The following is a 12,447-nucleotide window of genomic DNA, read 5'->3' as shown; positions in this document are numbered from 1 at the left end:
TCCACACCCTCTCCAGCATTTATTGTTTGTAGAATTTTTGATGATGGCCATTCTGACTAGTATGAGGTTATACCTCATTGTAGTTTTGATTTGCATTTCTCTAATAATTAGTGACGTTGAGCATCTTTTCGTGTGTTTGTTGGCCACCTGTATGTCTTCTTTGGAGGAATGTCTGTTTAGGCCTTCCACCCATTTTTTGATTGGGTTGTTTGTTTTTTAAATATTGAGCTGCATGAGCTGCTTATATATTTCGGAGATTAATCCCTTGTCAGTTGCGTCGTTTGCAAATATTTTCTCCCATTCTAAGGGTTGTCTTTTCGTTTTATTTATGGTTTCCTTTGCTGTACAAAAGGTTTTAGGTTTAATTAGGTTCCACTTGTTTATTTTTGTTTTCTTTTTCATTACTTTAGGCAGTGGATTGAAAAAGATCTTGCTGTGATTTATATCAGAGAGTGTTCTGTCTATATTTTCCTCTAAGAGTTTTATAGTATCCGGCCTTACATTTAGGTCTTTAATCCATTTTGGGTTTATTTTGTGTTTGGTGTTAGGGAGTGTTCTAATTTCATTCTTTTACATGTTGCTGTCCAATTTTCCCAGCACCACTTATTGAACAGACTGTCTTTTCTCAATTGTATATTCTTGCCTCCTTTGTCATAGATTAGGTAGCCATAGGTGCTTGGGTTTATCTCTGGACTTTCTATCCTGTTCCATTGATCTATATTTCTGTTTTTGTGCCAGTACCATACTGTTTTGATTACTGTAGCTTTGTAGTATAGTCTGAAGTCAAGGAGCCTGATTCCTCCAGCTCTGTTCTTCTTTCTCAAGATGGCTTTCATCATTTGGGGTCTTTTGTGTTTCCATACAAAGTGTAAAATTTTTTGTTCTAGTTCTGTGAAAAATGCCATTGTTGATTTGATAGGGATTGCATTGAATCTGTAGATTGTTTTGGGTAGTATAGTCATTTTCACAATATTGATTCTTGCAATCCAAGAACATGGTATATCTCTCCATCTGTTTGTGTCATCTTTGATTTTTTTCATCAGTATCATATACTTTTCTCAGTACAGGTCTTTTGCCTCCTTAGGTAGGCTTATTCCTAGGTATTTTATTCTTTTTGATTTGATGGTAAATGGGATTATTTCCTTAGTCTCTCTTTCTGATCTTTCATTGTTAGTGTATAGGAATGCAAGAGATTTCTGTGTATTAATTTTGTATCCTCTGCAGGTATTATTGTTTCTACCCACCCCAGGACTTGACAGCAGATTGGTGTCAAGGTCTCTTCTCAGAGATACCCATCAGTGTCTTAACAGTTTTGCTTCTCTTTTTACCTTTCTCCAACTTGAAGATTTTTTTATATCCCCTTAGGTAGGAAAAACTTTCTCTTACATTATTATAATTCTTCTAAATATGTTCTTTATGGTAAAATTTTATGACTTAAATCCTTTATTGCCTTGTTTTTTTATGTTCAGTGATAGACTTTTAATATTTAAAAATCAGGCTTTTGTATTTAAAAATATATTCTTTTCAAACTATTCCCCCATCATGAGTTTCAGAGGACTGTTTTGAAATTCTTAAGCTAAAAAAGTCTATTTTGAAAATCAAAAGTTTAGAACAAATCTATCACTTTACATAAAAAGAAATACTGTGAAGGAAAACACACACCAGTTAACATATTTGAATATTATCACAATTCATATACTGTTTAATTAGTGCTATTGAAGACAACTGAAATCAGAATTGTTTTCAATATTTAAAACAGTCTTTATTTGTCTGTTTTACTTCTTTATTGTATTCTAAAAGATACATTTATTATAGGGATAATATGTTCCAGAAATTGTATTTACTTCAACTAAACCCAGTTCACCAACTATCCCCTTTTCTGGTTTCCTTACCCTTAGGAAGAATTTACATTAGTGACTTTTTAAAGCAAGTAAAATAGTGTTTGAACTTGGAGGTAGAACCCTTGATCCATATAGCTCCCTATCATCAAATTCTAACAAAATTGGATTTTTATCTCTTACAGAAAATGCCCTTTTTCTCTCTGATTACATACACTATTTCTTCTTAAAACGTTTAAGCTCCTTTTCAGAAGATGTAACATCTTCTGAAATTGTTTATTTTGTCATTGTTCTCAAATTGAATCTTTAGCACAACTGTCTTCAGATTTGAATAACTTAACATCACATTTTGGTGGAATTATCCTGTTTCTGAGAACTTTTGATGATTTCTGAGAAATGTTTCTGGTAATGGCAGTATGCTTCTTTTTCTTATTTGTGAACTAGGTCACTCTTTAACACCTTTTTCTTCTTAAAATAATTTTAGGATATCATCAGAATAGTGGCATGATTTGCAAGGGCAAATTTCTAACTATCCTGGTAGGCCATTACTACTGAATCAATTGTGATTTAAAACATCTCACACATGGAAAAACAAGCAATTCTGTGGGAAATAAATATCTTTTCTTTTATTTACAAGTATGTTCTCTGTGCTTCCAGATAAGCCCATTTTAGGTTATTGGTTCATGTCCCTCACGACACTGTAAGTGCCTTGTGAACAAGAGCTTTGATTTTGCATCTCCAGCACATAACAGAATCCCTGATACCTAATAGTCAAGAAATGTTTACTGAATTAATTAAGTACTTAACCACTTTCAGTAGGGAGACAAAGGCTTTGCCTGAAGTGGGGACTTTTATTTAAATAATCTATTCAGTTCCTTTTTAGAACTATAATTTAAATTCTTAAATCATAGAATTTGGAGCCAGGTGGAAATTCATAGATTATATAGTCAAATTCTTTCATTTACAGATGAAGAAAATGACTCACAGGAAAGTTAAATGGCAATCCCAGTGATAAACAGCTAGTCAGTGGCAGGACTTGCTGTAGCCTCCAGGTCTCAGAGTTCTTTTCTATGCCTTCAGTTTAATTAAATTTATAGCAATGAGTTGACAACTGTGCTTCACATTTTTAGGGTCCTAAGGGGAAAAAAAGAGCTCCTGGCCCTTCTGGGAAACCTGGGATTCCTGTAAGTAACAGACCTTTTTCATCTTTATTGTTTTTCTAAATAGAACTTTAGCAAGCAGAAAAGTTTGGGGCCAATTATGACAAGTGTTGGATAAATCAGATTGTCTTCAAAAAAATGTTTAAACCCATGCCGGAACACAGAGGGAACAAAATATGACCATTAGCTCAAAACCAAGCTTGGTGTTGAAACGGAAGTTGCTGCAACTGAAGGTTGTTATTTTCCAGTGCATGGAGACCTCTCTGTGGATTCATGCTACTATTCTTTAATGGTGAATCACTAAAAAACAGGCAACTTGGAGTCATGACTTAATGAATGGTGACAAAGGTCAGAGATTTTCAAGCATAATTGAAAAGACATGAGCTGGACTTTAATTGAAGAACTCGGCCTCTCATTTTCCTGGGAAATAGAACAGAAAGTCTTAGAAAAAAGCTTTAAATCTTTTCATCACAGAACAAAGATTAATTTTACCTTAGCCATCTGCTTCCTCTTTGGCCAAGCAAATATGTGTAGACTAGCTTATTAGCAAAGACTTCCTGCAGGTCTCCCCTAGCCAACAGCCTGCTTTGGGTGGCCTGTGTTGGTTCAAAAAAAGTAAAGAAAAGTGAACATAAATTATGAGCACATTGAGATCAGAGATTCCCTACAGATTAAATCCAGTTGCCCAAGAGTACAAACAAAATGTTCAGACCTTTACTCAGTCATATAATTATCTAATTCAAAGTGGCAACTAAAAGAGCCGTAATTTATTTCTTGGGAAAATAATACCATACAGAGTTTTAGAGAGGGTGAATGTCAGCCTATATCCTAAACTGACAGGTGCACAGAGCTGATCTTTTCTCCACAACTGGATAAAGCATGGGCTGGTACAATGAGAAATACCAGGAAATTACAGTAAAGTGGAAAAGGTTACACAATAAATTGCTGATTAGCTTGGCATTTCAGTTTAGGGAACAGTTACCTGATCTGTTGTATCCAAATAGTAAATTATTAAGGAATCCAGGAAACAGGAAAATTTATCCTGGGACAGGGTTTTAAGAATGTAACCTCCCACCCCCCAATAAGTATAAAAGTGTTTGTCATTTAAACATCTGTACAGCATCTCTCTATAATCCAAGTAATTTTTAATTACCAAGGGACTTCCAGGCCTACCCGGGCCAAAAGGCATGCAAGGATACCCTGGAGCAGAAGGCATTTCAGGAAACCCTGGTAAAGTTGGGCTACCAGGAAAACAGGGACTTCCTGTGAGTAGATTGAATATTCTTTGTTCTTTATTTCTTATGCATATGTGTCTCTTTACTAAGACCATAGATATTTTGGCCATCTTTCTTAACTTTGACATTGGTTCAGATTGTGTTTATGATTTCCAGGGAATGTCAATGAGTACATTCTGTTGGATGTTTTATAACTAATAACCCATATTATTAATAATTTATATTATTTTTACACATATAAAAACTGGTACATAGGAACAATAAAGAAGTAAAACTTTAAGGGCTACACAACCTAACTGTGTTTTGAGTTCATCAAATGTCTTAAGCCACTTTTGGAACATTTCAGGCTTGGCAATAACTCAAGGTAAGTTCTGCCAAAATCATTTTCCCTTTACTTTTATAGCCTCACTATTTTACAGAAATTGTGTGAATATTTTCTCTATGTTCATCTAGTGGTGATGCAATGAGCAATGATATAGATTATTATTTTTATGCAGATTTCTATCTTATTTATTTGATCAGAAATTTTAAAATGATATTTTTGTCTTCATTTAGCCATTTTCCCTCTTTCCTTCCTAAGGTCATCATAATCCAGGTATTTTTTTGTTATCTCATGTTGTGTTTCCATTTGAAATACAAGAATAATTAATCACATATTTCAGTAATCCAGTAAAATTTATCCTTTTACATTTCCACTATTTGGATATGATTATCTATTGACCTGTTTTTCTTTTCTTAAATGAATCAATCCTAATTGTTTATTCACATGTAGCATGGGACTGTAGCAAAGCTCAAACCCAAATTAATATTATTCTTTCACTATGATGAATTATCTCATTTGTTTTAAAAAATGTATCAATTTATGACCCAGCCAATTTAATTATTTCAGAAATAAATATCTGGCCATATTCTATTTGGAAAGGTGAATATTTTTAAGGAGGCTTGGTATGGTTTCTATCTGCTTTGGGGACAGTATATCTGAACATCAGAGCATCAGGGTGTAAGCCCTAGAGAAATTTGACAGCCAGGCTGATGTTTTAATTAAAATATATGTTTTCTAAACTTCTGCCATTAACATCAGTCTGGTTAAAAGAGGACTTCCATTTGAGATCCCAGTCTTAAAGGGAGCTCATGCCCTGAACCTTCATGTAGATGCTGCACTCTAGGCTCACCATATAAAAGTCTTAAAATGAGGTTGTGGAGTTTTAAAAATACAACAGTAAAACACTTTGAATTGGTCTGAGAGTCTGTACTTAAGTTTTACTGGGAAATGTTAGAGTGAATCTTACTGCTTTGAATAAGATTTTGAGAGCTGAAAGAAGGAAAACCACATTTCAAAATATGTCACATTTCTTGCTGTGAACACAGGTTTAATCATGGAGGTGGTATGTATGTGGATGTGTCCAGTAGTCGATAAGGCTAGAAACTGAATTGTAAATACTAATAACAGCAAATAGATTTATTTAATTACTGGGAAGAGGAACTCATTTATTTTCTGACTAAAATAATACTAATCCAGGTACTTATTCCAGATATGGATATTACAAATCAGGATCCTATATATATATATATATATATATATATGTTTAATAAGAATTTCAGACATTCAGCATATAAGATATTCATCAGACACTAGTGACAGGTCAAAGTCATCCACATTTTTTATACCAAGTCACTTAGTACTTCTTTCTGGCAGTATGTGACACCTGAAGGTCTTCCTGGAAAGGACTGAAAATTGGAAAATAAAATGAAAACACTGATTCGGACTACAAAAATATGAACCATTTTCTCTTGCGTAAAAACAGCAATGTGGCAAGTAATTGTTATCTGCTGCTAGTTTCCAGAAAGAAAACAGACATTTTCTAACAACTCTACATCCTTCTTTAATGGGGTAATACTTAAAGGACAGTAATATAATGGCTAAGAGAAAGCCAATACAGGAAATGGTAGATGCAAATAAGATACTGATTTCATTTTAATTCTGTCTAAGTTGTATTCTAGAATCTGCCACACGGTTTTGATTGGCTGTGTGGGTGAAGGCTCATGCATAAAACCAAATCACTGGTTCTACATAGAATAAAAAAGAATGAAGAGAACTTAAAGCCAGATGCTGAAGCCATTTGCACACTCAGGGCTATTCCAAGACCCAGTTAGAACTCTAGAGTATATCAACAGGGCTCTTTGGTTGCAAACAACCAAACATGGCTATATGGATTGCCTATGTAGACAGATTGCCCCAAGTTCTGCCCACTGGGAAGAGTCTCCTTCACTGATATCTTTCAGGCTTAAATGCAGCAGCAATCCACTTCTAGCAGATGTTGACATTCAATGTAGATCTATCCATAAATCAGGCCTGAACTTTTTTCTTCCCTAACTAACTGGTAAGGGGAATTCTCTAGGAAGGCTGAAGGAGCAGTGGTAAAGCAGTAGAACAAGTATCATGGAAGTCTCAGTTGCTTGCTTGCATATTTTGTTTGTGATTTCTGGACCTGTTAGGACCCAGTCTCAATATACACCCTTTCCATTTAGGAGTGAACGCTGCTGTGCCCAGCCAATTTTATGATTTACTGGATCAAATATCACTCAGATCATAATGGTCAGTTCAGGACACATAGTAATTTGATGTCTCAGGGTCGGTTATTCAGCTTCAACCAGAGCAAGCCCAGAACTGCTTTCCAAATGGGAAATTACATTTGACAAAGAAGGCGTTGCTTATGTCCAAACTTTATGGGTATAAGCTGTGATTCTCTTATGGGGGTTATCAAAGGGTCCATATAGCATCTCTACCAGCCACAGACCCTTCTGATATTATTGGATCTGCTCAGTCACAGCAAGGTAGCTCACACAGCATCCTGAATCTGCTGCCAAGCATTTTTGACGGGGGCCACCCAAAATTAGCAAGCTGGCAAAGGACTTGAATTTCTCCAGAGAAGATACACAAGTGACCAATAATCACATGGAAAGGTGCTCAACATCACTAATCGTTAGGAAAATGCAAATCAAAACCACAATTAGATACCACTTTTACAACGGCTAGGATGGCTATTATCCAAAAAAATAAAAAATAGAAAGAGAGAAAATTACAAGTGTTGGTAAGTGTGTGAAGAAACTGGCACCTTGTGTATTGCTAATGGGAATGTAAAATGATGCAGCTGCTGTGGAAAACAGTATGACAGGTCTTGAAAAATTAAATATAGAATTACCATATGATCCAGCAACTCCCCTCCTGGGTGTATATCCAAAAGAAATGAAAGCAGAAACTTGAACAGAAATTTTCCAAATGTTCATAATAACATCATTCACAGTAACGAGTAGGTGGAAACAACCCACGTGGCTGTCAGCAGTGAAACAGATAAACCAAATGTGGTATATACATACAATGGAATATTATTCAGTCTTAAAAAGGAAGGAAATTCTGACACATGTTCCCACATGGATAAACCTTGGAGACATGCTAAGTGAACTAAGCCAGACACAAAAGTACAAATTGTATATGATTCCACTTATATGAGGTACCTAGAGTGGTCAAATGCATAGACAGAAAATAGAATGGAGGTTGCCAGAGACTGGGAGGAGGAGGATTTGGAGAAGTTATTGTTTAATGGGCACAGAGTTTCAGTTTGGAACATAAAAATTTCTGGGGCTTCTCTGGTGGCGCAGTGGTTGAGAGTCCGCCTGCTGATGCAGGGGACGTGGGTTCATGCCCCGGTCCGGGAAGATCCCACATGCCGTGGAGCTGCTGGGCCCGTGAGCCATGGCCGCTGAGCTTGCGTGTCCGGAGCCTGTGCTCCGCAACGGGAGAGGCCCGCGTACCGCAAAAAAAAAATTTCTGGAGATGGATGGTGGTGATGGTGGCACAACAATGTGAATGTACTTAATGCCACTGAACTATACATCTAAAAACGGTTAAAATGGTAAGTTTATGTTATATATATTTGACTGCAATAAAAACCTAGCAACTTTACAGGCTACCCAGTAAGTGGGTAAATGGGTTGTAGCAGTATACCCAAAGGTGGTATAGATTGATTCCAAAGTCCAGAGAGCTCACCAAGCATTGTGCCTCTTATATTGTGATGAGCAATGCAAAGTGCAACAACTTGTCTCCACTTCAGAAGGGATATCCTGATATACCCCCAAACCACTACCCCTAGGAACTTCTTCCATTTAGCAGTCCCATGAACTTTTTAATCCTATCCTCTGGTGTATCTTTAGGGTGCTTGTTCTCTTCCACTCTCCAGGTCCAGTTAGCATAGTGGCCTCAGTTTAATGGACCTGCCTGATATTTTGTGAGATGTCAAGACTATAAAGATATTGCTCTGGGCTATTTTATGACAGAGAGGAAAATTGAGCTGACACAGGACTGAGATAAGGCATTGAAGTGATACAGCTCTTTCTGCCTTGTGAAGGCAAGCAAACTGCCTCTGATCATCTTCACTGATAGGAATGTTGGTAGGAAGTATTTTTACTAGGTCAGTAACTGCTGTTGCTAATCGCTGTACTGTTTGGTAAAGACACCATATCAGAAACTGCAGCTGTGATTGGCATGAACACACAATTGAGTTTGTAAGTTTAAGTCTTGGAGTTACCTGGTGTGTGCACCAAACAGATGAGTAAAATGGATATGGGATATGGTAGGATCACTGCTTTTGCATCTTTCAGGTCTTTTGGCTGTAGTATATACAATTTTCCACAGGGATGTGGTGGTTAATATGAACAGTTTTCTACAGGGGTGTGGTGTTACCTTAGGTATACATTGTGGGGAAGGGGGCAGGAAGAGATAGTTGCAGGGGCTTCCACATGTCTCTTCCCTTCCTACCACAGTAGCCTTTCTTTATAAGTGAGGGATTGTTACTGTTCTCTGAGATTGGAGAAAACAATACAAAAAAAAAAAAAAAAAAAAAACTGGGCTCACAGTCCTACTGGGCCCACTTGGGAAAAAAAATTGAGCCAAATCTGCATTTATCACTATTTATCCCTTGGCCTTCATAAACTTACACTCTGACCAGAGTGCCGTGATGACATTTTGGATTTCCAGGGTTTATTATCAGTTCAAATCCAATATCTAACAGCCCCCAGAAAGGCTGAGAGTTTCTGTTTCCCCAGCGTTCAGTCACCTGATAAATGACCACACGTCCCTCTGCAGAAGGCTTAGGGCAGAAGTCACTGTGTACACCTATGACCACATTGCAGGGTTCTTCCTCAAAGAGAACCTGCCTCCCCCTCAATCAAGGGATTCTGATGTAGGAACTGGCTTGAGTCTGGGAACTGAGAGAGAGGCCATGAATCCCAAGTACAGTGACTTTAATTAGGATTATACCCATCAGACCTAGAATTTTTCTACCTATACATCAATATATTAGCATATGGTATATTTAATTGCTATGGATCTTTGATCAACTAACCATCATCACAGTTCTCTGCAGGTCAAAACATCTAGTCAAAACATCCTATGGCTTACTGTGATAATTGCTTCTACATTTTCTCTGATAGTAAAGCACTGTCACCTAGAATCTACCACTCAGAGTCCAATATTCCTATTTAAATAAGGGAACTTTATTCTTATGACATTTCTTAACACCTTGGTAAGGAGTGTTCTTTGATCCCTTTCAGGGGCCATGGTTTGAGGGTGGTTGATCAGATTGCACGTGCTAAATCTGTCTCCACATTTCTGTCTTCCTGAGTGTTTGAACCCCTTCCTATGCAGTATACTAGGGGAGTTATAGCATTCAACCTCATTAACTGTAGGCCGTAGTTGAGTCAAGGCTTCAAATTGCCAATCCATCAGACTATTAATGGTGCTCCCAGATGCTTGAGCAGGTGGCTGTCTCCACAAGCAAGGAAAACTAAGAGGGAGTTGAGGTTCACAGTTCTTAGTCTTGCCGATGTCTGCTCAAATATCCCCATCCCTTGTCTTGGAGTTCTACTCTTTCTCCACCCAGTGCCCTTATTTAGCATAAGATGTCTGGTTAGTTGAAGATGTATTTGTATACACATTCTGCAAATCTTACAGTAGTTTCGGTCCTCAGCCACATCTGCCTTGGACTATAGGAGATGAAAGACTCCTTTAAGCTGCCGTGGGGATTTTCTGATTTTTCATTGTGTTCTAAGTTGAGCGTGCAAGACCTTTATTTTGTCCCTTTCTCTGTATTCTCTCTAGATCACTCAAGAGACTGCCCTCTGATCACTCAGTCTTTATAGTCACTGTATTCACCACACTGAATACATGCCAAGGCCACATGATCTTCTGACACTTTGCCCTCCAGCAGCACTTAATCTAATGTCATGGCCAGTGCTAATTTGAATAATCATGATGCCACTGCATACCACAGATTAGTAGTGTCTGTTTATCGGCAACAAGGAAGCTATCTGAGCATTCCTTGATTATGAGCAAACCGACCTCAGAATCCCATTTGTGGGGTTAGCTTCCTGACCTCACTCTTATTACCAATTACATATCACAGTCTAACTAAAAACAGTGGGGCAACTGAGGAAGGTTTAATAAAGGGACTACTTACAAAAATGTGAGCAGGGCTAAGGAAAACCAAGAAGAGATGCTGAAGCACCCAGGGATAGCAACAATGGCACATCATTACAACCCATAGGCCTGAAGAGACAAAGGAAAGGGGAACAAAATTGTAGAAAAAGTAGTTATTGCCATAGGAAAGAGCCATTTAGTAGGAGTTGAGACCTTCAATAGAAGGATTCAGCCAATCCACTGCAACTCAGCAAAGGGAGAGCCAGGGGAATAAGTATTTCAGTCTCCTCCTGTCTTCCAGTTCCCTAACAGTACATCCTGTTAGCCAAACTCAACCAAGTAAGAGTGATAATAGGAAAGATCTGCCCCGGCAGGGAGGACTGTTTTATCACTGACATTGTTTAGAATTGCCAGTCTGTGATGGTGAAAACAAAAGCAATTTTTTAAATTATTTTTAAAATTCACTACCTTATACATATTAGTGTATATATGTCAGTCCGAATCTCCCAGTTCATCCTAATGAGAACCTGCTGTATAGCACAGGGAACTCTACTCAGTGCTCTGTGGTGACGTAAAGTGAAGGAAATCCAAAAAAAAGAGGGGATAGAGCTTCCCTGGTGGCTCAGTGGTTGAGAGTCCACCTGCCGATGCAGGGGACACGGGTTCGTGCCCCGGTCCGGGAAGATCCCACATGCCACGGAGCGGCTGGGCCCGTGAGCCGTGGCCGCTGAGCCTGCGTGTCCGGAGCCTGTGCCCTGCAAGGGGAGAGGCCACAACAGTGAGAGGCCCGAGTACCACACACACACAAAAAAAAAAAAAAAAAAAAAAATTTAAAAAGAGGGGATATATGTATACATATGGTTGATTCACTTTGCTGTACAGCAGAAACTGACACAACATTGTAAAGCAACTATACACCAATTAAAAAAAAATAAATATCACGCCCTCCCCCAAAAAATTCACTACCAACAATGCATTCCCTTACTGCCTTCACCAAGGGTGGGCTCCCTCCCATCCACGTGCCCTTGGTATGTCACTCACCAGTAAGGGAACCTGCTGGGTCACAGATCAGGCTGGAAAAGGGCAGATCTCAAAAGGCGAACAGAAAATATCCAGTCATCACTATTTAAGTTCTCTCTATACATGGTGTGCATCAGCAATCTGTTCCCTGTGTCAAAAAACTACACCTCGTAAACCAAATCAGCCTGTTTTTCTATGGCCAGTGAGCTAAATGGTTTTTACATTTTTAATGTTAGAAAAAAAAAGAGTAATGTATTGTGGCACATGAAATTCAAATTTCAGTATTCATAAATTAATTTTATTGGCACACAGCCACAGTCATTTGTTTACAGATAGCTACTTTTGCACTACATGACAGAGTTGAGTAGTTGCAACAGAGACCAGTGGCCCACATGGGCTAAAATATCTACTACCCAGCCTTTTTACAGTACAAGTTGGCTGATCTCTGGTCTATTTGTATTATCACATTGTTTTTATTACTACGGCTTTGTCTTATGTCCCCATATTTAGTAGGGCAAGGCCCCTTCTTTACACTTCTACCACATACATTTGAGATTAGATTTGAGTTTCTTTAAAAACAGAACATAAACTTGAATTATCACTGGGTTTGCCTTAGATTTATTTGGGGAAAGTTAATATCTTAACCTTTTAATTATCTATGTGAGATAAAATATTCTTGTCATCTTATCAGTATAAGATCTTATAATAGATTTTCTCCA

General features: G+C 37.8%; 1 protein-coding gene across 1 annotated transcript in view; it reads left to right on the top strand.

Annotated features, from left to right (window-relative positions):
- The window catches only part of COL24A1 (collagen type XXIV alpha 1 chain), a gene marked incomplete at both ends in the record, with an annotated part of 398,140 nt that overhangs the window by 331,334 nt on the left and 54,359 nt on the right, over positions 1–12,447 (top strand). Inside the window, 2 exons of the mRNA XM_079698762.1 lie at positions 2,969–3,022; positions 4,156–4,263. Coding sequence (XP_079554888.1) covers positions 2,969–3,022; positions 4,156–4,263 — 162 coding nt within the window. The remainder of the gene's footprint in view (positions 1–2,968; positions 3,023–4,155; positions 4,264–12,447) is intronic.

The sequence above is a fragment of the Hyperoodon ampullatus genome, assembly GCF_949752795.1.
Source record: "Hyperoodon ampullatus genome assembly, chromosome: 2".
Taxonomy (NCBI): Eukaryota; Metazoa; Chordata; class Mammalia; order Artiodactyla; family Ziphiidae; genus Hyperoodon; species Hyperoodon ampullatus.
The sequence above is the reverse complement of the archived record's forward strand: the minus strand, read 5'-3'. Positions and strand labels throughout refer to the sequence as shown.